This window comes from Episyrphus balteatus, chromosome 3 (assembly GCF_945859705.1).
Source record: "Episyrphus balteatus chromosome 3, idEpiBalt1.1, whole genome shotgun sequence".
Taxonomy (NCBI): domain Eukaryota; kingdom Metazoa; phylum Arthropoda; class Insecta; order Diptera; family Syrphidae; genus Episyrphus; species Episyrphus balteatus.
The window spans coordinates 69,786,189-69,810,071 of NC_079136.1; the positions used below are offsets into that span (position 1 = coordinate 69,786,189).

The 23,883-nt window shown below is 30.7% G+C and overlaps 1 protein-coding gene across 1 annotated transcript in view; it reads left to right on the forward strand.

Annotated features, from left to right (window-relative positions):
- The window catches only part of LOC129916047 (uncharacterized), a 350,529-nt gene that overhangs the window by 102,289 nt on the left and 224,357 nt on the right, over nucleotides 1-23,883 (forward strand). The window contains exon 2 of the mRNA XM_055995808.1: nucleotides 19,443-22,409. Coding sequence (XP_055851783.1) covers nucleotides 22,325-22,409 — 85 coding nt within the window. The 5' untranslated portion in view covers nucleotides 19,443-22,324. The remainder of the gene's footprint in view (nucleotides 1-19,442; nucleotides 22,410-23,883) is intronic.

The following is a 23,883-nucleotide window of genomic DNA, read 5'->3' on the forward strand; positions in this document are numbered from 1 at the left end:
TTGGTCCCAAAAAGTCAAAAGTCAGTACATATTTTAAAAGCTCTTTCCATTTTTGGTCAAAATACTTATGAAAATAAAATTTAAACAAGCTTAAACGGAATCCATTTATTAATGTTTAAAATTGTATTGTTTAATGTACATATATGGAATTTTAAATGACAATCATCTTAGTTCTAAAAGTCTCATTTTCCTTGGTGTAAACTATTTTTAAAATTACAAAAACACATTTTTAATTAATTTTAACGTATTAACAGAGTATGTCGTTTAATTGTATTACAAAGAATTTTTTTAGAATTTTCTTCGCAAAAATTGTTGAGGTCGTTTAAAAAAATATGTTTTTTATCTATATAAAAATAAATACATAATTTCTAATTTTTTTTCGAAAAAAAAAAATGACATGCCGTTAAAAAGAATGTATAAGCTAATTCATATACATATCTACATATGTATAATATACATACATAATACATATAAACAAAATTTCAAGAAAATTAAATGATTTTTCAAAATAAAAATGTTGAAACCTTTTAAAAATAGTTACTAGTTACCGTTTTTAACGTTTCAAAATATATAGATACAAAAATAGAGAGCCGTTTTTAAGAAAATTAAGTTTATCTATTTCGGTTAAATGGCGTTTCTCTCTACGGAATCATCAAAAACCTTAATTTCAAAGTTTGAAACAAATCGCTTCAGTGGATTGGGTACAAATAGAATGTTTGATAAGGTGCCAAGACTTAATTTCAAAACTTTCCCCAGAATTCAAAACAAACATAAAAAAATACAAAAAAAAAAACTAGAACACGATGTTACCAAAAAAAAAACTTAACTAAAACCAAAAAAATCGATATTGCCTTTATTATGCTTTAAATGACCTACGATTTAATATATGACCCGCAACACCCTGTACACCGCGACCGTTGCGTTCGTTGCTTTAATCTGAACAACGACATCGACTCGATGCTTCTACTGCTGCTGTGTGTGAACAAAAGGACGATGACTTTACTGCCTCTAGTATACCAAATGCGATGAGAGCGAGCCCAAGAAATGAGTAGCATTTTTGTATTTTTACTTATAGGTATGTCGAAGCCAAAGCCGATTCTAGCAGGACCAAAACCAGAACGAAAACGACAGGCCCACATATACCCATTATATGAGGCTCGGGAGAGGCTCGCGAGAGGATAACAAAAAGCATCAACAATGGCATCCCAAACATATAGCCGCCATCATGCTGTTGTTTTGCTGGTAAAAGACTTAATTGCTTATTCGTTTTCTTTTGTGTTCGCTTTAACCGACTACAAGGACTATAATAGTGTATGTAGAACAACAACAAAAACACTACTTCTACTACACAACAATACAGGGACCAGGCATACGTAGAACGTGTAGGTACCTACTACGAATATGCTATTGCTATGAATGTGTACTGTGGAGGAAGTATAAATGAAGTACCGTTACGTACTAGAGACTCAAGTATGGGCTGGTAGTTGAAGGTGGTTGTCCTTGTATAATGGAGCTGCTGCGGATTTGGCAGCCTTATCTTCTGTTCAGGGAATGGATATTGTCTCCTGATGCAAATTCTTTTATTTCGGAAAAAAGCTGAAAATTCTCCACTTTTTGTTGTTGTTGTATTTTTGTCCTTTTTGGCACTTCCACCGTCGAAGTCGTCTTCGTTGTCGTCATCGATGGCGACGCCATGCCATCAACGTTTTGTGAATCTCCAGGATTTAGAGAAAGAGAGTGAGTATGGTGAGGTCGGAAATTAAAGGTGGCACCGTCTGTTGAAACCCTTGTTGGAGTGCTCTCAACACGAGCTCTCAACGGTAACGGTACGGTAGGTACAATGTTGTGTCACGCAAAAGGTGGCAAATGAATTTGTTCCGCATTGTTGGTATGTTTTTATAGGACCTACCCCACCTATGCTATTATGAGTGTATGTGTCAACAATTCTATGGTTAGCTGTTAATGAGGACATTCATTGTTATTATTGTTATTTGAGCTGTTTCTAGCGCACCCATACTCGTACTTAGACTTAGACCACAACGGGTCTCCGAATATCTGTTTTTTTTTTTTTGAAAACGGTAATAGGGGTGTCATTTAGAAAATGGATGCTTAAAGAGATTTCTTTTTTCGTTGAAGTGATTTGAATTACCCATATAGCCATTCTTCGTGGTAAACTTTTTAAATAACATTGTGGGAATTTTTGTCCATAATTATATTGAAGTATCTACCTTAAAATTGCTTACATAACATTTATCTTGAATGAAATATGGAAAAGTGATTGTCGCTAACCAAAAAATAATTATTTATCAGCTGAAAATCTTGTTCGGAGAGAAAAAGTGGTTTCCAATAGTCATTCAACTAATACCACGGTAATGTACTGAGCCGGGATCAGCAAAGAAGCTGTGGGCCTAAGGGCAAGAGGAAACTTTATATAAATAACATTTTGTTAAGTAACACAAAGAACCATTACAACGACACATCCAGTTTCAGAAGAAAATTAAAGCAATCAAGCCAGGTTCCGAAAAATTTTAGAAGATTAACAATGTCGTTAGCAAGAAGACTCCTATGCGAAACGTTATTTCAAAACTGCTTATTTTTTTTAGATTAGCACTTACAACTTGCGAAGGTAAAACTAACTAACCCCAAATAATGAATCATGAATAATGAAAATGAAAGTAAGAGACAACAATCTGGCCAACGTACCCTACCCATAAACAACTTTGAGCCCAACACTCCGGTAAATAGCCTCTTTCTAAAAGTACTACCCCAATCAGCGATACACAGGTCAACAAAAAATTTGTGCTTGGGTTGTGACTATGAAATTATGATACCTAGATATATTGATACTCATCTGGAAAAGATTTTTTTTTTTATTTGCTTTTGCAGTCAGCAGAGCAATTTAAAGTATTCAAGTAAATCTGTCTTTTACAAAAATTGTCGAGCGTAATTTTGGCAAAAACTCGAGAACGTCTGAACCGATTTAGCTGATTTTTGTTTTGTTTTCTTCATTTTAATGATGTTTTTATTTATAAAACATATTCAGAAAAAAACCCCAAAAAAAACAGGAAATTTAAGAAGAAAAAATAAAAATTACATCGAAATTTTCGTTTTGTTTTAATTTTTGTCAAAGGGAGCTTGAGGCATTATTTGATACCTTCTGTTTTCCATATTTATGGTAAAAGTAATTCACTCTGATGGTATTTTTATTATACAAAAATAACTGCTTACACAAATAACTGTATCCAAACTGTAGCCAAACAAATTTATTGAATAATTAAATTAATTTGTTTGAATAGTATTTTTATTATTTTGTTACATTATACAGGTCACAAAGTAATGTTTCAAACGAAATATGCTGATAGGCTAAGTTAAAATTTCTCAGAATTTGGTAACTTGTTTCAAATCCTTACGGTTTTCGATTAAATACAGTTCTTGCGAAATTTCGAAAAATCCCTACTTTGCAACATAGCTCAGGGAAATTAGTCAAAATATGGGCATGAAATCGCATTTTTCGCGGGACAAAATTTTTTTCATGAAATGTGTTCGGGTGGTTGTCCTTATCATAAAAGTCAATTTGTTGGCATAATTGGAGGTTGGGAACAGCCGCCATCTTGGAAAAGAGATTGGTATCGTTTTTATTGAATAGCTCCATCGTTATTCATTTAAACAAAAAATGACAAAGGTAAGACTTATTAACAATAAAATTATCTAAGAAATGATATACAAAACAATTCCGTGAGTTGATTAAATAAATTTTATAGTTGGTCAAAGTGCGGGTTTGTATCGCAAGGTTGGGACAAAATGACATTTTTTCATATATCTGACGAACTTTTGATTTGTTTGGATAATTCTTCAAGAATGAATTGTAGTACTTATAATTACTTATAAAATGAGCCCACAATCGTTATTGTCACCATCGTATTGTAGAAGTAATCTAACTCCGAAAATCTCCATGTACTAGTCAAAAGTAAGAAAAAAGCTGTTTTTTTGCTAGTAGGCCGAGAAAATTTTGGGAGTAGAGGTATAACCAAAATATAAGTACGCAGTTTTGCAGCCATACGCGTGTTAATGTCGATTTCAAAGGTCTGACAACTCTAATTTTGTGCTTTATACGGTTTTTGGGGGGTTAAATAACGTAAGTTTTCCAGTTAATGTGAATGGGCTAAATGTATACTATTTGAAATTATAAATATACAAGCTGATGCTCTATTATTTTTCCTAAATCTGGACATCTCAATCTCGGCTATGGGGTTAATAGAACTCACGATATAAGCTTTTTTAACTAACCATATCAGGCTTTTCAATTCAAATAAACAAACAAAAATCTAAAAAAAAAGCTTCTAAAACATAATCGTATAAACGGCTTATATATAGTTCTATTGGTCACATCCTCAAGATTGGGGTGTTCAGATTTAGGAAAAATAATAGAGCATCAGCTTGTATATTTATAATTTCAAATAGTATAAATTTAGCCCATTCACATTAACTGGAAAACTTACGTTATTTAACCCCCCAAAAACCGTATAAAGCACAAAATTAGAGTTGTCAGACCTTTGAAATCGACATTAACACGAGTATGGCTGCAAAACTGCGTACTTATATTTTGGTTATACCTCTACTCCCAAAATTTTCTCGGCCTACTAGCAAAAAAACAGCTTTTTTCTTACTTTTGACTAGTACATGGAGATTTTCGGAGTTAGATTACTTCTACAATACGATGGTGACAATAACGATTGTGGGCTCATTTTATAGGTAATTATAAGTACTACAGTTCATTCTTGAAGAATTATCCAAACAAATCAAAAGTTCGTCAGATATATGAAAAAATGTCATTTTGTCCCAACCTTGCGATACAAACCCGCACTTTGACCAACTATAAAATTTTATTTAATCAACTCACGGAATTGTTTTGTATATCATTTCTTAGATAATTTTATTGTTAATAAGTCTTACCTTTGTCATTTTTTGTTAAAATGAATAACAATGGAGCTATTCAATAAAAACGATACCAATTTCTTTTCCAAGATGGCGGCTGTTCCCAACCTCCAATTATCCCAACAAATTGACTTTTATGATAAGGACAACCACCCGAACACATTCCATGAAAAAAATTTTGTCCCGCGTAAAATGCGATTTAAATTACTAATTTCCCTGGGCTAACAGTATTTTGCTTCCTCTGTCCATAATTGATTATTGTTTTTTACAATTCTTCCACTTAAACATTGCCTAACAATAAGAAACAATGGTGACTCTGGTTTAATATGTTTAAAATTTGTCCCGGTATTGTACACTGAGGGAAAAAACGCAACGTAAAATGTAAAATGTTCAACGTTGATTTAATGTTGAAAAAATCAACATGAAACTTCTTCAAAATAAAATTGAAACAACGTTAGCATTTTTTTTATTTTAGTCGGACTTCAGCTTTTGTTGCATTTTATCACTCTAATTTTCAACAGTGAAATAGCACGTTGGTAAAGCATTCGCCTAGTAACCCAAGAGTTGTAGGTTCGATCTCCAGCGGCTGCCCATTTTTTCTTTTTTTTTTTTTAATAAATTGATGCTTTTTTTTTAAGTTGAAACAACTTTGATTTAAAGATGTTTTATAACGGTAAACCACTTTAAACTAACGATGTTCTACTTTGATTTTAAAATTTTCGTCTTCAACGCAAAATCATTCCGAAAAATAGTTGAATCAACGTGGTTTTTGTTGATTTTAAGTTGTTTTTTTCCCTCAGTGTAGTTTCCAAAAAATTATAAAAGTTTCCAAAGTTGAAGTTATATAAAAAATGATTAGTTTTAAATAATATGGCATATGGCCAAATTACATGAATATAAATATTCTAGTTTGATTCCCATGCTAATGCAGTTAAAAAAGCCAATAAATAAATACAAAATAAAGTACGTATACGCCACAGTGTTTGTTGATAACATGCAATTAATATTAGTTACAAACTGGGTCGATATACCAACAAACCCAAATAGAAATTAAATAACACTTGAACTCAATAATTGAATAAAATCTGTAGTCAGTGGCAATTATTAAACAGAAAAACAAAATCCTTTGAAAAAGGTTTCAAAAATTAAAAATTTCTTCAGCCTCTTAAATTTTAATTATTTTTATAATTTTACAGAAACATATTAAATCTAACAAAACAAAAAAAAAACCAATTCAAATTAACAAAATATAAATAGACTTTTTTTTTATTATAATTTTGGTTACTTAGTAACCAAAAAGTCCTTTTCAGGGATTTTTTGGCTATCGAATACACAATCCTGTAAGCCGAAAGTGGATTTTTTTTGTAATCATTAAATTATTACCTTTACGCACTAAGTGAAAATTATTATCGAGGAAAAACTATTTTCAAATAATATAATATATAGAATAAAATCAAAAATTTTTAACTCTCTACTACTGCATTGGAAAGAAAACACAAAATGAGAAAAACTATTGAGCTGCCACCATTCATTACCGCAAGCAGTTCAACTTGAACGCAAAAAATTAGTTCCATCACTTAAGACAATCAACCACCTTTAAGTATAAGCTCCTTTAATTTACCAAAATAGGTAACACCTAAATCTTATTTCATCCACATCAGATTGCCAGAGGGCAAGGTTAAATTGAATAAATTCACATCATTTCAGATTTTGCATGTGTGGACACACATCGTTGATTGTTGCACCCGTGCGTGGTGCGTATACGAGAACTGTGCGTGCATCAAGGACCTAATCAGCGAATCAAATAAACCTACGTGTGCGTTTAAGTTATGCCTTGCCTACGTACCTTCGCTAAGACTAATTAATTAACAATCACCTAAATTGCCTGACGGATGCAATCACTCATCGTCTCTGGGATGCTTAATTTATGATAGGCACAAGCTTATGTAATGGACTGCTTTAGTTGCTACTCTTTGCTGAGGCGCTCCAAGGTACCTACGCTCGCTGTGACTTTGACGAATGCGAATATTCGCTGGTGACATTTTCTGCCTGCCACCATTATTGTCCCATGCAATCCCAAAAATTACCAAACGGAAAGAGGCACCTTATGCGGACCTGGTTTATACGCGCGCTATGCAAAATTTAATCTAGACGAAAAGAGCTGCTCTTTGGCATCTGCTCTGCTCTGCGAGTTCGACGATGATAGTGCGAGATAGTGTGTGATGGCGATGACGATGTAGGAAGCCTCTAGTTCCATGTCACAACACCAGATTCCAAAAATGTACACAATTATGATGTGTGTTGTTCGTTCGACTGCCTGCCTGCCTGCAACCATATGTCTGTCGGCGGACAGAAGATGTTCCCTCGCGTGTCAGGAGCAATTTAAACAAAAATATTTAACATTGGTGGGTATAATAATAGATAGACGAAGAGTATGCTGGATCTGGATGGATGGATGGATGAATTGTTAGGAGGGCGGTTTTTGTGGTTACACATTATCCACGTCAAAAACATTACACTTTTGAATTTTGAGATAAACTTCTCTCGTCGTTGTTCTCGCATCGTGTATACCAGAGAGATATTGTATAGGTATCGCATATAAAGGAGCAGGGAGTTTTGGAGGAGTTTTAACCATATCATCAACAATGTGGGCTTGAGCTATGAGATGAAAATTAGAACTTCATTGCGATAGGTATGCGAACGAAAGTAATATACATATATTTGTGTGTATATGGCAGTGATATGCCTATGTGTCTATGCAATATGATATGATGAAGGAAGAAGGTATGTTTGAAATGTTTTTGAAATATATGTGTGTATGTTTAGTTTGGTTTGTGGGAGCACATAGTTACATGTAACAGACAAAACCTTGATTAGATAGATAGACCAAACTAGGAAAAGGAAATCCTTTATCTATGCTAATTTTTTTTTTTTTTTGTGGTGTCTTTGTTTTTGAACATGCAACTGTTATCCTGAAGTACCTAGTAAGTAAATGCACCTAAATTTGAAATATTAAAGGTGACTCGAAACCCGATCAAGAAATATCTTATGATTGTAGTTTTTCGACGTTGAAGTTCTTTACTGGAATATTACAGGAAAAAAAAACACCTAAAACAAGCGGATTCCACAATAAATTAAGCGGATTTCTGCATGGTTTTTTGCCAAGATGACTTCCGTCTTAAATTAAACAGACAAATCTTCTTAATTTCTTGAATGCCCAAATTTAAAAGAAATCCACTTAATTTAAGCGGAGAATCATCTTATTTTTTAGTGGAAACATTTTGATGAAACAAAAAAAACTATCAGCCACTTGGGATCGAAATTCTTCGCAGTATTCTGAATTCAACATGGAGAAAAAAAAACTACCTTAAAACGAGCGGATTCTGAATTAAATTAAGCGGATTTCTGCATGTTTTTTTAATTTAAGCGGAAAATCGTCTTATTTTTAAGTGAAAACATTTTAATTTAAAAAAAAACTGCTAGCCACTGGGGATCGAAATTCTTCGCAGTATTTTTAATTTTACACGGAGAAAAAAGACCACCTAAAAACAAGCGGATTCCAAATTAAATTAAGCGGATTTCTGCATATTTTTTGACAAAACGACTTCCGTCTTAAATTAAACAGACAAATCTTCTTAATTTCTTGAATTCCCAAATTTAAAAGAAATCCACTTAATTTAAGCGGAAAATCATATTATTTTTTAGTGGAAGTGAGCAAACCTACATAATGTTGGGTCACTAGGTGAGTTTTTTACATAAGCCATCAGTTCACCTTAAATTAAAAAGAATTAAAGCGGATTCCATTTGTTTTAAGCGGAAATCGTATTTTTTTAAGAGATTGGGATTTAAGGTGGGCATCATCTTATTTATAGGTTCCCTTTCTTTTGCCGTGTAGCGAACAAAATCTTGATTGGAAAGTAAAAACTACATCACACGTTTTGTGTCTTTTAGTTACGTAAAACTTTTTAGCGGAAAATTTTAAAAATTCTAATAATTTTCACTAATAGAAAAGATATTGTGCTTTTATTCATGTCATCGCCAGCCAGTACGAAATATATTTCATTTTCCTATACATAGGGTAAGCGGGGGTACATTTGACACCGGGGCACATTTGACTTTGCGTTTTTCGGTATGATCGTGCCCTTAATTAACAATAGTTTGGATGAAGAAAGAAGCTTAGTTTGATTCAAAGAAATTTTGCGAAATTTCGCAGTCTTTCATTAACTTTTCGCGGAGTACCACATGCTTTCGTGTTTTCTGTATTTCTGATCTTATTTTTGACCACCGGTATGTAAGCGATTTCTGAACCTAATTAAAATTTTTTTCAATGCTGAATCAATATTTTGATAGCACTATGCTTAAAGTTAAGTAAATTAAAACCAGCTTTGTAAAAAAAATAGTATTAGTTATTGAAAAAAAAGAAAAACAGTTATGAAGCTCCTTAGGGGGCACCTTTGACTTTTGCAATTTGGCACATTTTTACGTTGATTTATTTAATAAATTATTTAAAAGTAAATCGACATCGATAAATTTTGATTAAGATTCAAAGAGATTTTTTGAAATATTTTATGGTTTTTTGTTTTTTCTTCTTCTTTTTAGAAAATAAATTTTTTGATTTATTTTTTTCGTTATATTGTTTAGTAGGTACCTAGATTGTTTAAAACCAAAAACTTATTTTTTGTAATTAAATAATAGACGAGTAAGATCCGCTGATAGTTTTAAAAATGTAATGCACACGATGTGGGGTTTAATCCACCATTGTCAAATGTACCCCTTTTAAAGTCAAAAGTGTACTTTTGACAAAATGACTTTTTTTAGAAAACATAATTTTTTTAAATGTTGTAATGTTGTAAAGCAAAAAAAATGTCTGTTAGTATAATCTTGAATAGTCAATAAATCAAATACAAAACAAAACATTGGAAAACATTAACAGTTTTCGAAAATACAGACCTTTAAAAACTAAGTGTCAAATGTACCCCCTTCTCCCCTAGGTACATACCTTTTGTATCTTCACCAACACATGTCATTGACTTATATGGAATTTTCTTTGAAAAATACATTTTTAGTAAAATGCATTCATAGAATCTCAAAAAAAAAAAAAAAAAAAAAATAACTAAAACAAAGTTTAAACGAAACAGGTGCAGTAGTCTTTGTTGTGTCAGAGTCAGTGTCACTTACCCTTTATACAATATTTGATTTTTTATTTCGATAAGAGAATGCATCCCTTTGTACAGTTAGAATTTGATTGGCAGATTCCGTGAAGCTTTTGTGTCCACCTTTTGATAGGAATGTAACATAATTTTTCAAATTCGAAAAAATAGAAAAATATTTTCATAGTTCTTCGAACACTTTATGCCACTCCTTGGTTGTAGCGTACAGAACAGAGTAACGAACTATTCATGTGAATTGTGTTATGCACAGGATAGAAAGATTTTAGGTGTGTTTCGTAACTAAAATGAATTTGAAATACGTATAAAAAAAGATCAATGACGTTGAATGGTTTTAGGGTTGGGTGAAAAAACTGATAAAAAAGTTTCGTTTGTTTATTTAAAAAAAAAATAATAAAAATCAAATCGTATCGCAGAATATGAAAGTTGATTGGTTTAGGATGCAGTTATGTATGGGAATAATCTTTTTTTTCGGAGCAATATTTTTCGCAACTAGTTTATAATAGTTTATATAGTTATTAATAAAACTGGTTGTACCTACCTATTTAAAATTGAATACATAGTAATAAATATATTTAAAACCGTTTAATGGGAAAGAGTGGAGCTAATTTTTTATTTTTATTTCTGTTTAACAAGACTGGAAACGTCCCAGCCTAATAAATTTATTCATTATGAATTTATTTATGCCTGAAAAATGTAGTTTTTTTTTGTAAAAACAAATAGAAATGCGAAAGAAAATGAAAAATTAGATCGAAGAGGAAAAGTTAAAATGTTTAAGAATCACGGGTTGGAGTTGTAATTCTGTTTTGAAAACTCTTCATAGCAAAATTCAGTCTTAAAAAATAGTCCGGTCAAATTAGACTAAAATAAGGGGGTGAGGTTACATAAATTCCCAGCAAGCTGAAAATTGGTAGGATTGTTGGAAATAGCATCATGCATTAAATCTAAAAAGTCCTCATCGATCCGAGACCTGGAAAAAAATTTACATGGGATCAAAGGTCACCCTTAGACGAGAATATTTTTAAGTAATGTCGTTTTCTATTGACGAATCTCAGAATGAGATTTGTGAATTTGACAGCTGAAAGGGGGGGTGAAGAGGGAAAATAGTGGACAAATCTCAGATTTCATGATCTATTTGCGTCTTGAGATTCAAAAAAATGACAAAAAAATGAATCTGAGATTCAAGAATCTGATTCTGGATTTTTATCAAGATTCACGCATACAAACACACACACTTTCATACACACTCCTCTGTTTGACATTTGTCTGAACATTTGTTGTTGTTTTATTTTTTTTTATACGCACAGATTTCGCACACAATTACAAAACTAGATTTCATATTCTATTTGCAGTGGAAAATCTGAGAATTTTACACAAAAATCTCAAAAGTCAATAGAAAACGACATAAGTTGGCCACCTAGGTTTCTATAGATTTATTTTATACCACAGGTGTTTACAATTTTTCATAAAATACTTTTTTTACATTTTGCATCGAAAAACTAATTTCAAATTTTTTTTAAGGAAAATGTGCAGTAGCTATGAAATTTTTAAAGTGTTTATGTACTCATCCAATTATTGTAGAAAATTATAAAAAAAAATATATAAATAAAATTCATTCATTCGTGGTTCTAGTGAACGAAAACATAAGATGATAAAATTTAAAATACACTGAACGAAAAAAATCCAATATTTTATGAACTGATTGCTATAGAACTTTTTTCTATCTGTTTTTAGAACAGTCATAAGTGTAGCTATCAGCCGTTTTAGGGTTGTCCATTCTCTATCGGACACCCTGTATATATTCAGACCTATTCTAAAAAAAAATTCCCAGGGAAATGGTTTGGACAGAATTGTCCCAATCGGAAAATTGGTGAAAATTTCCATTTTTTTTGCTTTCCCCATATTCTTAACCATTGAAGAACGAAATTCAAGCTAAAAAAATAATGAATTTTCAAGAACTTTTCAGTTGGGAGTTTTTTTTTCAGAACAAGCCTGATTATGACGATTACAACTCAACTTCAACTTTTTGAATCGTTATACCTAAGAAACGGTGGGTCTTAGGAAAAAAGTGTCATAACACTTTTTATAAATAATAATCTGGTCTACAATTTTTGGATTGAAAATTTTTTGCTGAAAATAGTGAAAAACCAGTTTTTGTGACCTTTGACCCTATGTAAATTTTTTCTAGGTCTCGGATAGATTTAGTTTATGATGGTATTTCCAACAATCCTACCAATTTTCAGCTTGCCGGGAATTAATGTAACCTCGGATGTCTAAATTGACAGGACTAAAAGGTTTAAAATGATAAATTTTTTTGAAAAACAATTAAAAATGTATTAATATAGTGGAGTAACTAAAGCAAATTACTAGGGAACCCGGCCGAACAGCTCCAATTTTGATGATTTTCAAACGTAGGTAATTAAAAGTACTTTAAAGTCTATAGATTAAAAATGGCCGCTCTCACCGTACTTTTTTTTTAAATTAATAATAAGATTTTTGTGAACAAAATCAATGTTTTTTTTTACAAAATTTTTCTTAAAATTTTTTAAAGTTAATAATACCAATCGATAAACTTAAATTTTTAAAGAAAATCATTGTGTGAAAGTAATACACAACTGTGCATCGTTTAGGTGGTAGATGCTATTTTCTCAAAAATTGACTTTAAACAAAAAAAAAAAAAAAAAAATATTTAAAAACAACGGCAACACCTACAGTCCCCAAAAACATATTTTTGAAAAGCTAATAGTTTATTCTTGTGTTATAATTTAAAAAAAAGTTAATGTCATGAGTGGTTTTTGAATAAATGGTCTTCAAACTCTGAAATTTGAATAAAAAAAAACCAAATAACTTAACACGCCTTTTTTTTCAAAATTTTTCGTATAAAATATTAATTTGTCTCCCAATTTTTTTTGGGCATATTAACTGTCAATTAAATTTAGAAGAGTAGAGAAGTTCATGTATTAGGGTATAAAAAAAATTAAAAAAAAAAAACTCTCGATTTTCGTGTATTTTTTTTTTTTTTTTTTAAATAAAAACAGAGTTTTGGAATATAAATATTTTATTACCCAAAAACTATAACTCACAAGACTATCAAACTTTTTGCATTTAACTAAGAACAAATAGGGCTTTTAATAAAGAAAAAAAAAATTTTTTAAGTATAGAAATAAAAAAAAAATAGTTTGAATTTTTTTTTTTACTAAAAATTTGAGTTTAAAACCTTTATAATTGTTTAACTATTCTTAGAAAAGAAATACAAATTTAATGTATATAAAAAAACTTTAAGCTTTTGGTATTGGCATACAAAAGAAGTTTTTTCTTTTAAAGTCGTTTTAAAAAAATTTTAATTTTTCATCTGATTGTTTAAAGCCACTCCCATTTTTATGTGTTAACTATCCCCCCCAGCCAATTATAAATTTTTATGTTGGTGAAAATGAAGAAACACTAAACAAAGATAGATAGATAGATATTTTTATTTCGTTATAATATTTTCAAAAAGGTCTGTGACCGCGCATTTTACAATTCAGAGATTTGATATAATTAATCTTACAACTGAAATATTATTTAAGAAAAGAAACAAACAAATTTATATAATTAAGGATATATCGAAGGAAAATACGAAAAAAAACCTTCATTCAAAAGTAATAAAAAAAAAAAAAAAAAGAATTAATTAAATTAAGTTTAATAAATAAATTTAATTCAAAGAACAATTTAGAAAACAAAAGTAAATATTTACAAAGGTGTGATAATGTTCAAATAAATAAAGTAACAGAAAAAAAAAACAAAATAGCAAAAAAAAAAAAAACAACAATAAATAAATAAATAACATAAAGTAAATAAATAACATATAACATTATAACATATAAAAATTAGAACAAGAATAAATAAATAGTTTATAAACGTATAAGTAAACAGATTAATAAATAGGTAGATAAATAAATAAATTAAATAAATAAATACAAAAAATAATAAATAAATAGATAAAAACATAAGTACATAAATAAATAAATAAGTAAATAAATAAATAAATAAATAAATAAATAAATAATAAATAAATAAATAAATAAATGAATAAATAAATAAATAAATAAGTAAATGTATTAATAATTTAATAAACAAATGAATAAACAATAATTAATAAACAAAGTGAATAAATTAATAAGTACACATTTTAACAAGTTTATGAATAAATATACATAAATATCACATTAATGAATAAAAAAAACAGTAAGTTAAAGCATTCGTAATAAATATTTTTAAATTAGTATCACAGATTACATATTAAGCCGTCTTATAATATAATTTTCGGAGATATCACAGCTGTTATTAAAATTTGATGTTAGTTTAAGAATTCTTTCAAAAATCGATTCAACATCCGCCTTTTTGTGGAGATCTAAGGTTGAAGTATGCCAAGGTAGATTGAGCATCATTTTTAAGATTTTATTTTGAGATACTTGCAACTTTTTTATATGGCATAAAGCTGCTTTGCCCCATATTGGACATCCATAAAGTAAAATTGCTTGAAAAACAACTTTGTGAATGATTATTTTATTTTCTACGCTGAGTAAAGATTTACGATTTATGAAGGGGTAAAGCATCTTAATTGCAATATTTATTTTCTTCAACGTGCTTTGTATATGTTGGTTGAAAGTAAGCTTTGTGTCAAGATGAACTCCAAGATACTTTACGGATTGTTCCCACTTTATCACGTTACCATTAATTTGAAGCTGACTGTTGGGGAGATAGCAAGCTTTTCTTTTTCGTGTAAAAAAGATGGCTTGCATTTTCCCAACATTCAGCTTGATTTTCCATCTGTTGTAATAAATTTCTAGTTTTTTAATCGCATTTTTTAGATTCGTCTCAATGTTGAGAGCGAATTCATGTGACGCAAAAACTGCAGTGTCATCAGCAAAAATTGCTGCTTCACATTGCGGTAGATAAGGAAAATCTGAAGTATATAGGTTGTAAAGGATTGGACCAAGGACCGAGCCTTGTGGAACGCCATAATCAAAACAGAACAAACTAGAAACACCACAATTGACATGTACTTGAAAACATCTATTGGATAAGAAACTTTGAACGATTTTACACAGATATAAAGGAAATTCAAATTTTATCATTTTATGTATTATTCCATTGTGCCACACAGAATCAAAAGCCTTTTCGATATCAATCAATACCATTCCTGTTGACTCGCCTAACATACGATGTTCTAGAACGTGATTGCAAATTCTTTTAACCTGATGCGATGTGCTATGAGAGCTTCTAAAGCCAAATTGTATATCAGGGAAAATTTTCTTATCCAACACAATTTTAAGAACTTGTTTTTTAACTACTTTTTCGTAAACTTTACTAATGTTACTTAACAAACTTATTGGCCTATAACTTTCAGCTGCATCTGGAGGTTTCCCAGCTTTAAGCACAGGAACAACCATTGCTTTTTTCCAACACTGAGGAAAATATTGATGTTTTAAACATGCATTTATCAAAAATGTTAAAAACTTGATTCCCACATTTGGTAAATTTTTTAAATAGGCATTTTTAATGTTATCTAAACCACCTGTTTTTCGGGTTTTAAGGCTGTTTAACACATTTTTAATGTTTTCTTCCGCTACAAAAGCATTATGGGGTGTCACTTCGTTTGAGGATTCGAATTCTTCAATCGAATCTCTTACAAGTTCATTTGTTTCGAGATCACCTAAATGAAGAGAAACAAGATGATTTTTTGAAAAATTATCTCCAAGTAAATTAGCCTTCTCTAAATCGGTTAAATATGTCTTTGTTGAATCCTTCAAAAATGGTATTTTTCGGTTTTTGTTTTTTACTATTTTAATAATATTCCAGAAGGGCTTAGCGTTTTTATCAAGTGCACACAATTTTGTGTTCCACTCTTCATTACGATTTTTATGTATTTCTTCTGTAATTATTTTGTTAAAATAAGAAACCATTGATCGAGAAAACGGCTGGCGATACTTCTGCCAATTTTTTCGATGAATGTTTCTTATTTTAATGAGTTCTATAATATGGACTGGGAGTTTCTTGCATGTAACTTTTTTTTCTTTTTTAGGAACGCTTGCAATAGCTGAAGAGAAAATTGTTTCAGTAAAGTTTTGAACAATGGTCTCAACATCCTCCTTACAAGACACCCTTTCAAGATCTGTAGGACTATTTTTAAGATTCATTTTTACTTTTGATTTGTATGATTTCCAATTAGCATATTTCATGTCAAGGAAATATTGCACTTTTCTTTCTCCCAACCAAGAGAGTTCACAAAAAACAGGGTTATGGTCTGAAGTTAGAGCACTAAACGAGACAGGTTCTGTTATTAAGTAAGGGACATTTGACACAAAAAGATCAAGCACAGAAGGACAACCACGAGAACTAGCAGGATAATATGTTGGACAAGGAGGATAAAAAATATTTAGAGGTAATGTCAATTGAAGATCGGCTAATATATTGCCCCATGCATTCGCTCTTGCACATCCCCAATCTCTATGGCGGCAATTAAGATCGCCACCTAATAAAAATTCACCATTCATTGTAACTAACTTTTTGAGATCTTGTTTAAACCATTTTCTTTTTATATCCGAGGAAGACCCACCAGGAAAATAAACTGAAAAAATTTTTACTGTCTTTTGGTTTCTTAAATTAATCTCAATCCCTATATTTTCCACTATTCGTGTTGTTATCATAGGTAAAAGCGAATGTTGAATCGATTTTCTAATAAGAATTGCAACTCCCCCACCTCTTTGACCTATTCTATCTATTCGATAGCATTTGAAATCAGACGTTGAGAGTTGTATATCTAAAGTGAGCCAGGTTTCGGTAACTAAAGCTACGTCAACTTTGTAGTTACTCAAAAAATTTAAAAATTCAATAAATTTATTACGTATGCCTTTTGCATTCCAAGTTACTATTTTTATTTTTGTATCTGACATTTTACTTATTATTAGAGTATAAGAACTTAGTGGCTAAATGCGCGATCACATTAAATTGCTCTATTTTTGTTTTACAAACAGATAAATTAGATACCATTTCCATACACAAGGCATTAAGCTCTTCCATAGTGAAGAGCGTTGAATTGTTGTTGTTTACATTGCTGAAGTTGTTAGAATTGGATGTAGAAGGTCCATGAGAGTCATTTTCCCATACCTTCATAGCTGCTGATGCTCTTTGTGGCTGAGAGCTTGCATTTGGGAAGCTTTTGCTCGAAGCATTGACTTGTCGTCGAACATGTGGTTGCCGAAGCGAAGGAAAATCATGCACAGAAGCTAAAGAAACCGGTTTTTCATATACCTGCTGATGCTGAGCAGAGACATGTGCTTCTGCAGCGATAAGAGTTCTTGGTTGGTGGGGATGAGCTTTTCTTGCAGATGATCTTTCTTTGATTTCTAAATATCTAGTTCTACTAGTGCATGTTATGTCAGTAGCTTTATGATTGCCATTGCAGTTGGCACATTTATTCGTTGACGCATTATTGCATTCGGATGTTTTGTGAGGCCCAGCACAGATAGCACAATATGTTTTTATGTGACAATTTCTCTCACCATGGCCAAACATTTGGCAATTAAAACATTGTGTCACCTTACCTTTTATTTTTCTTTGGAAGTTCCAATTGACTTGAGTGTGAAAAATAGAACGATAATTTTTTTTAAGTTCATTTAATTTAATCGAACCATTTTCAAAGGAGACAAGATAAAAGTAATCAATGAATTGTTCATATTTTTTTTCAATTTTTTTTATGTCAACACATTTTAAGCCAAGAGAAACAAGTTCAGCTTTTAGATCATTAGTATTGATATCATCAAGACCATATAAAATAACTTTGAAGGCTTTCGCACTTTTAAGGTCATGAGAAAAATATTGGCAATTGTCTTCATTTAATTTATTTAGTACAATTTTAAAGGATTCCATACAGTCACAAATAATTTTTATTCCGATTGTTAATTTTTTGATGGAGTAGTTAGATACTTTAAGGTTTTTCATGAGACTTTTATAGGTGGCACATAAACTTTTTTCACAATTGTGGATTCATTTTCTTCATCCATATCTGAATTATCAGTATCTGGATGGCATTGAAGGGGTGTAAATTTATTAAAGTACATATTTTTGATAGGACCACTACTAGTTGGAAACATGGTGGAACGAAGTTTTTTATCCGAGGACAAATAATTGTCCTCGGTTTTTGGCGATCTACCGCGTTTGGGAATGTTTTTTGTTAACTTGAACTTGGGATTAAGATATGAACACGTCATACGTAGTCGAAAGCTCGGGGTAAACTGACTAAACAAAGATTTTCAATAAATATTAATTAAAAGTTAACTTAAAAATTTGAGTTTATTCTGTTTCTTACTTAACCATTTAAAAATGCAATACTGGGTCGCACGAACTCGCTCTTATGGTAAAAGTTGCTTTAAGGGGTACCGCTTTTTATGCAAACATTCATTGGAATAATTTTAGTATTAATTTTATAAAAAGTTTTAAATAAAATAAAACATTTTTTTTTTTAACTACCGCAAAAACTTTTAAAATTGTTATAACCTCCAAACGACGTAAGTCATTTGATTTCTTGTTCAACAAAAAATTATTTTTCGTAGGTACATGCATTATAATAAATTTCACATATTTTACAAAAATAAAATTTGGTATTTTGTTCTGAAGAAAGAAACAATCTACACACAAAAATTTTTTGAAAATATTCATAGTTTTGAAAATGTTGATTTTCGGAAAAATTTTTACTTTTTTCTAAAAATACCGGAAAATTTTTTTTTTTTTTTTGAAAAGGAGTTAAACAAAAAGAAAGTTGAAGCTTAACAAATAGCTAACCTCTTTTACAAATTTTGTCAGAAAAACATTTTCCACTTTGCTATGAAGGGAAATAAAAACAAAAATATTTTAATATTGTTGGTATTGAAATAATTATAATGAATGTTCGATTGCGCTATTTAAAAATCGTTAAAACAAGAAAGTAACTAGGCCACAGTTGCAAGAGCCGATAAAATAAATTCAGTTATTTTTTTAAGTCTTAAAGCAGCTGCATTTTATTTTCACAATTTTAACAAATATCAAAAGTTCAATCAGATCAATATTATTTCAAAACTTCCGAATTAACTTCCAGCAATTATAATTGATGTCTCATAAAACAGCTTACCCCATTTTTTAAAATTTATTGCCATTTTCACTAAACAAGCTTACATTAATATTTATGTTTCATAATAACTTCAAAAAGCTGCATAAGTACCCAACATCAAAAAACATGAAAATCTTTTTGTTTTGTTTTTTAAATAAATTCCCCTTTTCATCATTTTGTATCTAATCAAAACTAATTTTCTATCATTGCAGGTCATAAACACATCAATAAAAGTCAGAGCCAACATCAAATGTCCACACTCTCACAAAAACATAACAACAATCCTCTTATCTCCTATATAAATCCACAATCAACAACCAAAAGAAAGCAATAAAAACTGCACACAGGAAAAAAATATACAAAAATATAAAAAATATTAAACTTAAGGTACATCTATGAAGTAGTAGAAAAACGTAAAAGGATAAACAAGAAAAAAAGATAGAAAAAACCTCAAGGCAGACGAAAACGATCAAATAATCTTTTATATCACTCAACGTGGTTGACATTAAAAATAACATCATCATCGTCTTCTCCACCTCCGCACTCTCTCTAAAATTCTTCTAGAATAGGAGTAAAAATCAACATCCGCACACTCACAATTCGCCCTAAAGGAACACAGCGGACAACTTTTTTTTTGACACGGAACCATAAATGTTAAAATAATAATGTGTGATGTCGTGAAATAAGTCTAAAGAAGAGTCAGTCTCTGCAGAAATAACATACACACAAGAAATTGTTTCCATATTCGTCAGTCAAGTCTTTGTTAAATATTCTTTCCATATCGTTTATCTAAACAGAAAAAAAAAGAACCTCAGGATTCGTGTCTTCTCCCTAGAAAATCCTAAGATAACACTCTCGAAAATTGCCCCGTTTACATGCCAATCAAAAAAAGCTTATAAATAGAGGTTCCCTCTCTTCTTCACAGATGCGAACGGTTTAAAGTAATAATATTTACGCGAAAAAAAAACGGCCGGCTCCGGCCGGTTCCATCTATATATCTCTTCAATAAATTTTCAATGAAAGTTAAATTTCAGAAAAATTAATAAAAATAACATACAAATCGATCAACAGCTTCCGTAGAGCAGATAGATTGTTTGAAAAAAGAACAAGTAGAACCAATAGATACAAGATACATCTGCGAATGTTTATTATCATTGTGTTTTACTCCAAAAAAAAGATACTGGAAGCTGCTTGCCTCTCTTTCAGCTGAGTCCCATCATCATCATCATCATCATCGTTCGTTGGGTTGATTGCTTGCTCGTCGACCGTTTGTCATTTATTCAAAATAATAAACATCCCGAGATACTAACTCCGGGCATCAGGCAAAAAAACACAGGAAGAAGACGAGAAGAGAAGGCAAAGTATCTAATAAAAATTTTAAGGGGCCAACAGAGCTCTGTTTCTAACGTCTCTCGGTCGTCGTCGGTGTTTGCTGTTGGGGTTACACTATCCGACAGAGAACACGAGAAGTACGAAACAGGCGGCCACGGCCAACCCTCTCAACAAAAAGAAAGTGGAGTGTGCGCCTGCCCCTGGAAGTTTGTTGGCATCCATACGAAACCCGGTGGTCGTGGACGTTGTCTTTCAACCAACTGCCGGCATACTAGTTTCGCATTCATCCTCAATAACATCATCGTCAAACGTCGTCGGAGTTTGCTGTGTATTTTATTCGTGGCGCTCGACTCGCTTCGTCTTTTGAAAAATCATTTTTTTGTGATTTTGTTTCCACCCTAAAGTGGAACATCATTTTTCTGCTCAGTGAAAACCAAGACTGATACGCGATTTTGATTAGGGCTGGTTCTTCGCACCCTCGCACTCCTCGTCCCTCTTCGTTGTTAGATGAGAAACCATCATCAGCGACCAGAAGACCATTCTTTATCCCAACAATCTCGGCAACACGAAGTCTTGAAGTAGTGCTACAAGCACTCGAACAAGTCAGCTAGCAACTGCTAAAGAACACGGTACCGAACCGTACCTCCTTAGAGTTGGAAGAAGGAGCTAAAAACAAGACAAATTGTTGAACATTTTTCCGGGAGAGAGCAACAAAACACAAGAAAAAAAAAATAATAGAAAAATTTCAATCCATCGTCGTCGTCGAGATAGATTTTGTATCTTTTTCCGCTTCCCCCAGAAAAAAAAAAACGATATGAAGACGAAAACGATGTCTTCTTTTGCTGTAAAAGTGAATATCACCGCGTTTTGTTGAAGAGATATCATTCAAGAAAAAAGAAGTGCCAAATAAATACGTTACGCGTGGTGGCAGTGTCTTCTTCTATTTTGTCGGTTTGGAAACTATAACAAACGGTCGTTGTCGAATTTTGTATCTTTTTTAGATTTTTTTTGTATCTTTTTTTTTTTTTTTTTTTTATTTTTTGATATATTGACATCCTTAATTTGAATGTACGGATAAATTAATTGCGCATGAAAGTCGAACTAATTAATGTGTAACATATGAGAGGTTCTAATTCAAGCTCAAGTCCAAGGAGGCTGCTATTCCAACAAAAACAACAACAACATTTTAACAACTGCAGCTGATGAAAATAATATTATTATAATGATAAAAAATGTTTAAAAATTCTGACACCTTTGGGTGGATTTTTAAAAAAAATATTGCTCTACCGTAAATGTCTTTTTATTTGTCGGTTGTTGAAGACATATTCATTTTTGAAGGACATCCCATCACATCGCACATTCGTCTACATAAATTATATCATTAAATATATTTCGAGTGTTTGAAAAGAGTAAAAAAAAAAAGTTTTTAATTGGAAAATACAAAATAAAAAAAGATAGTTCATATACGTGTTTGAGCTTTTGAGTGTGCAGAAAATTATATCTAATTAGATTGCAAAAAGAGCAGCAAATATAAAGTTATATTTCTGTTCACATATTTAGAGAGGTTCTCTGCTAGTTCCTTGTGGTTCAAAAAAATCCAAAAAAAAAGAGAAAGAAAAAGAAAACCTTATAGAAAATTATAGCCCATATAGTGGCAAAACAAGAAGAGTGTTAATTTTTGAAGTTTTGTTTTTTTTTTTTTTTGAGTGAGTTGATTTTTTTTACTGGTGGATCACAGTGAAATAAAAAAAAAGAAATAAAAATGAAAAATTTAAATATTTTAACAATGTCAAGTTGGACGAGAATATCAACATTTGGATTACTTTTGTTGCTGGTTTCGTATTGTGGTGAGTTTCTTTTTTTTAAATAAATTATTTAATTTTTTGTGTAAGAATTTCAGTTTTTTTTTATTTCTATACCGAGGAATAGGTTTTAATTATGTAGTTTCAAAAAAAATTTAAAAAGAAAAAGAATTTTTTTTGTTCTACTTCTTATCTTCTAGAACTTACCCGAAAAGAGGATAAAGATTTGATAGATTATTCAAGTTTTGTGTTCCTTGAAATTTTGAAACTTTTCTGAAAACTATAAAAAAAAAACAGTTTTTTGGTGAATATTTTTCTGTCAAAGTTTGCAAATTTTTTTCTATACAATTTAGTACATGGGTTTCTGACTTTCTGTTAAGATAGATGCATAAGTATTTCATTTAAAAAGATAAACGAATCACAAGCGCATAATTAGATAATCTACAGGTAACTTAAAAATGCATGAGTGTGGCACTTGTACAATTAAGTTTTCTTTCCTTCCAAATTCCAATTATAATTGTACAAATTTTACATTGTTTTTTGTTAAAATTCTTGTTGATTAAACTGGACAATGAAAAATTTGGAAAGTTGAAATTTTTTAAATAAAAGGTATTTTGTAGGTACTTCTACTGCCTCGGGTGGAAAAAAAAGAGAAGCGGTTTTAATGCAAAGTAGGGGTATTTGGTTAAAGAATTTTTTCGAATCTATTTCAAATTTTCATTTGAATTTTTTTGACTTATTATACAAAATATTCATAGTTTCTATAATAAATTGCTAAGTCACGGGTGGGACAATTTTTTTTTGTTATGGCTGGAACACGTACGAATCGCTTTGCAAGAAATTGTTTTTTGTTTAAGTCATTTCAAAATAAGTCCAAAGAGTTAAAAAATTGAAAATATTTATTTGAATAAACGGCTCCAGATAATAAGAACTTTTGCAAAGTTTTTCGTGGCGTACTCTGTCGTGGAATTCCTTCTTTACTTTTCATTCAATAAATAACACCAAGAACTAAAATGGAAGCTTAAAACATATTAACAAAAAATTAGAATTTACAAGTTTTCGTGAAATGATTTTTTGAAATTCCTTTCTTTCAAAGCTCAAAAAATTGCAATATTAGGGATGATTTTTTTTTTCAAACGTCGGAAATTAAAAATTTTATTAGTAAAATTCGGACGTGATTTTTGATAAAAATGTCATGTTTATTTTCAATTACCTATTTCTTCAGATATTTTATTTGCTGAGATACTGTGTAAAAGAGAATAAAAAACACTCATAATTATGACAGGAAATGGGAAATTGGGCTTTAGAGTAGTCCCATTAGAAGATTTGACAATTATTAAAAGAGAAATATAAAAGTGCATTTATATTTAGTGCATTTATTTTAAGTTTAAAACACTGATTGTTGCACTTTAAACACAATTTCAGATTATTTTCCAACTGCAAACAATTATTATAATTCAATTAATGATACCTATGTACATATTTTCCAACGATACAAAGAGAAAAATAAATCCCTAAC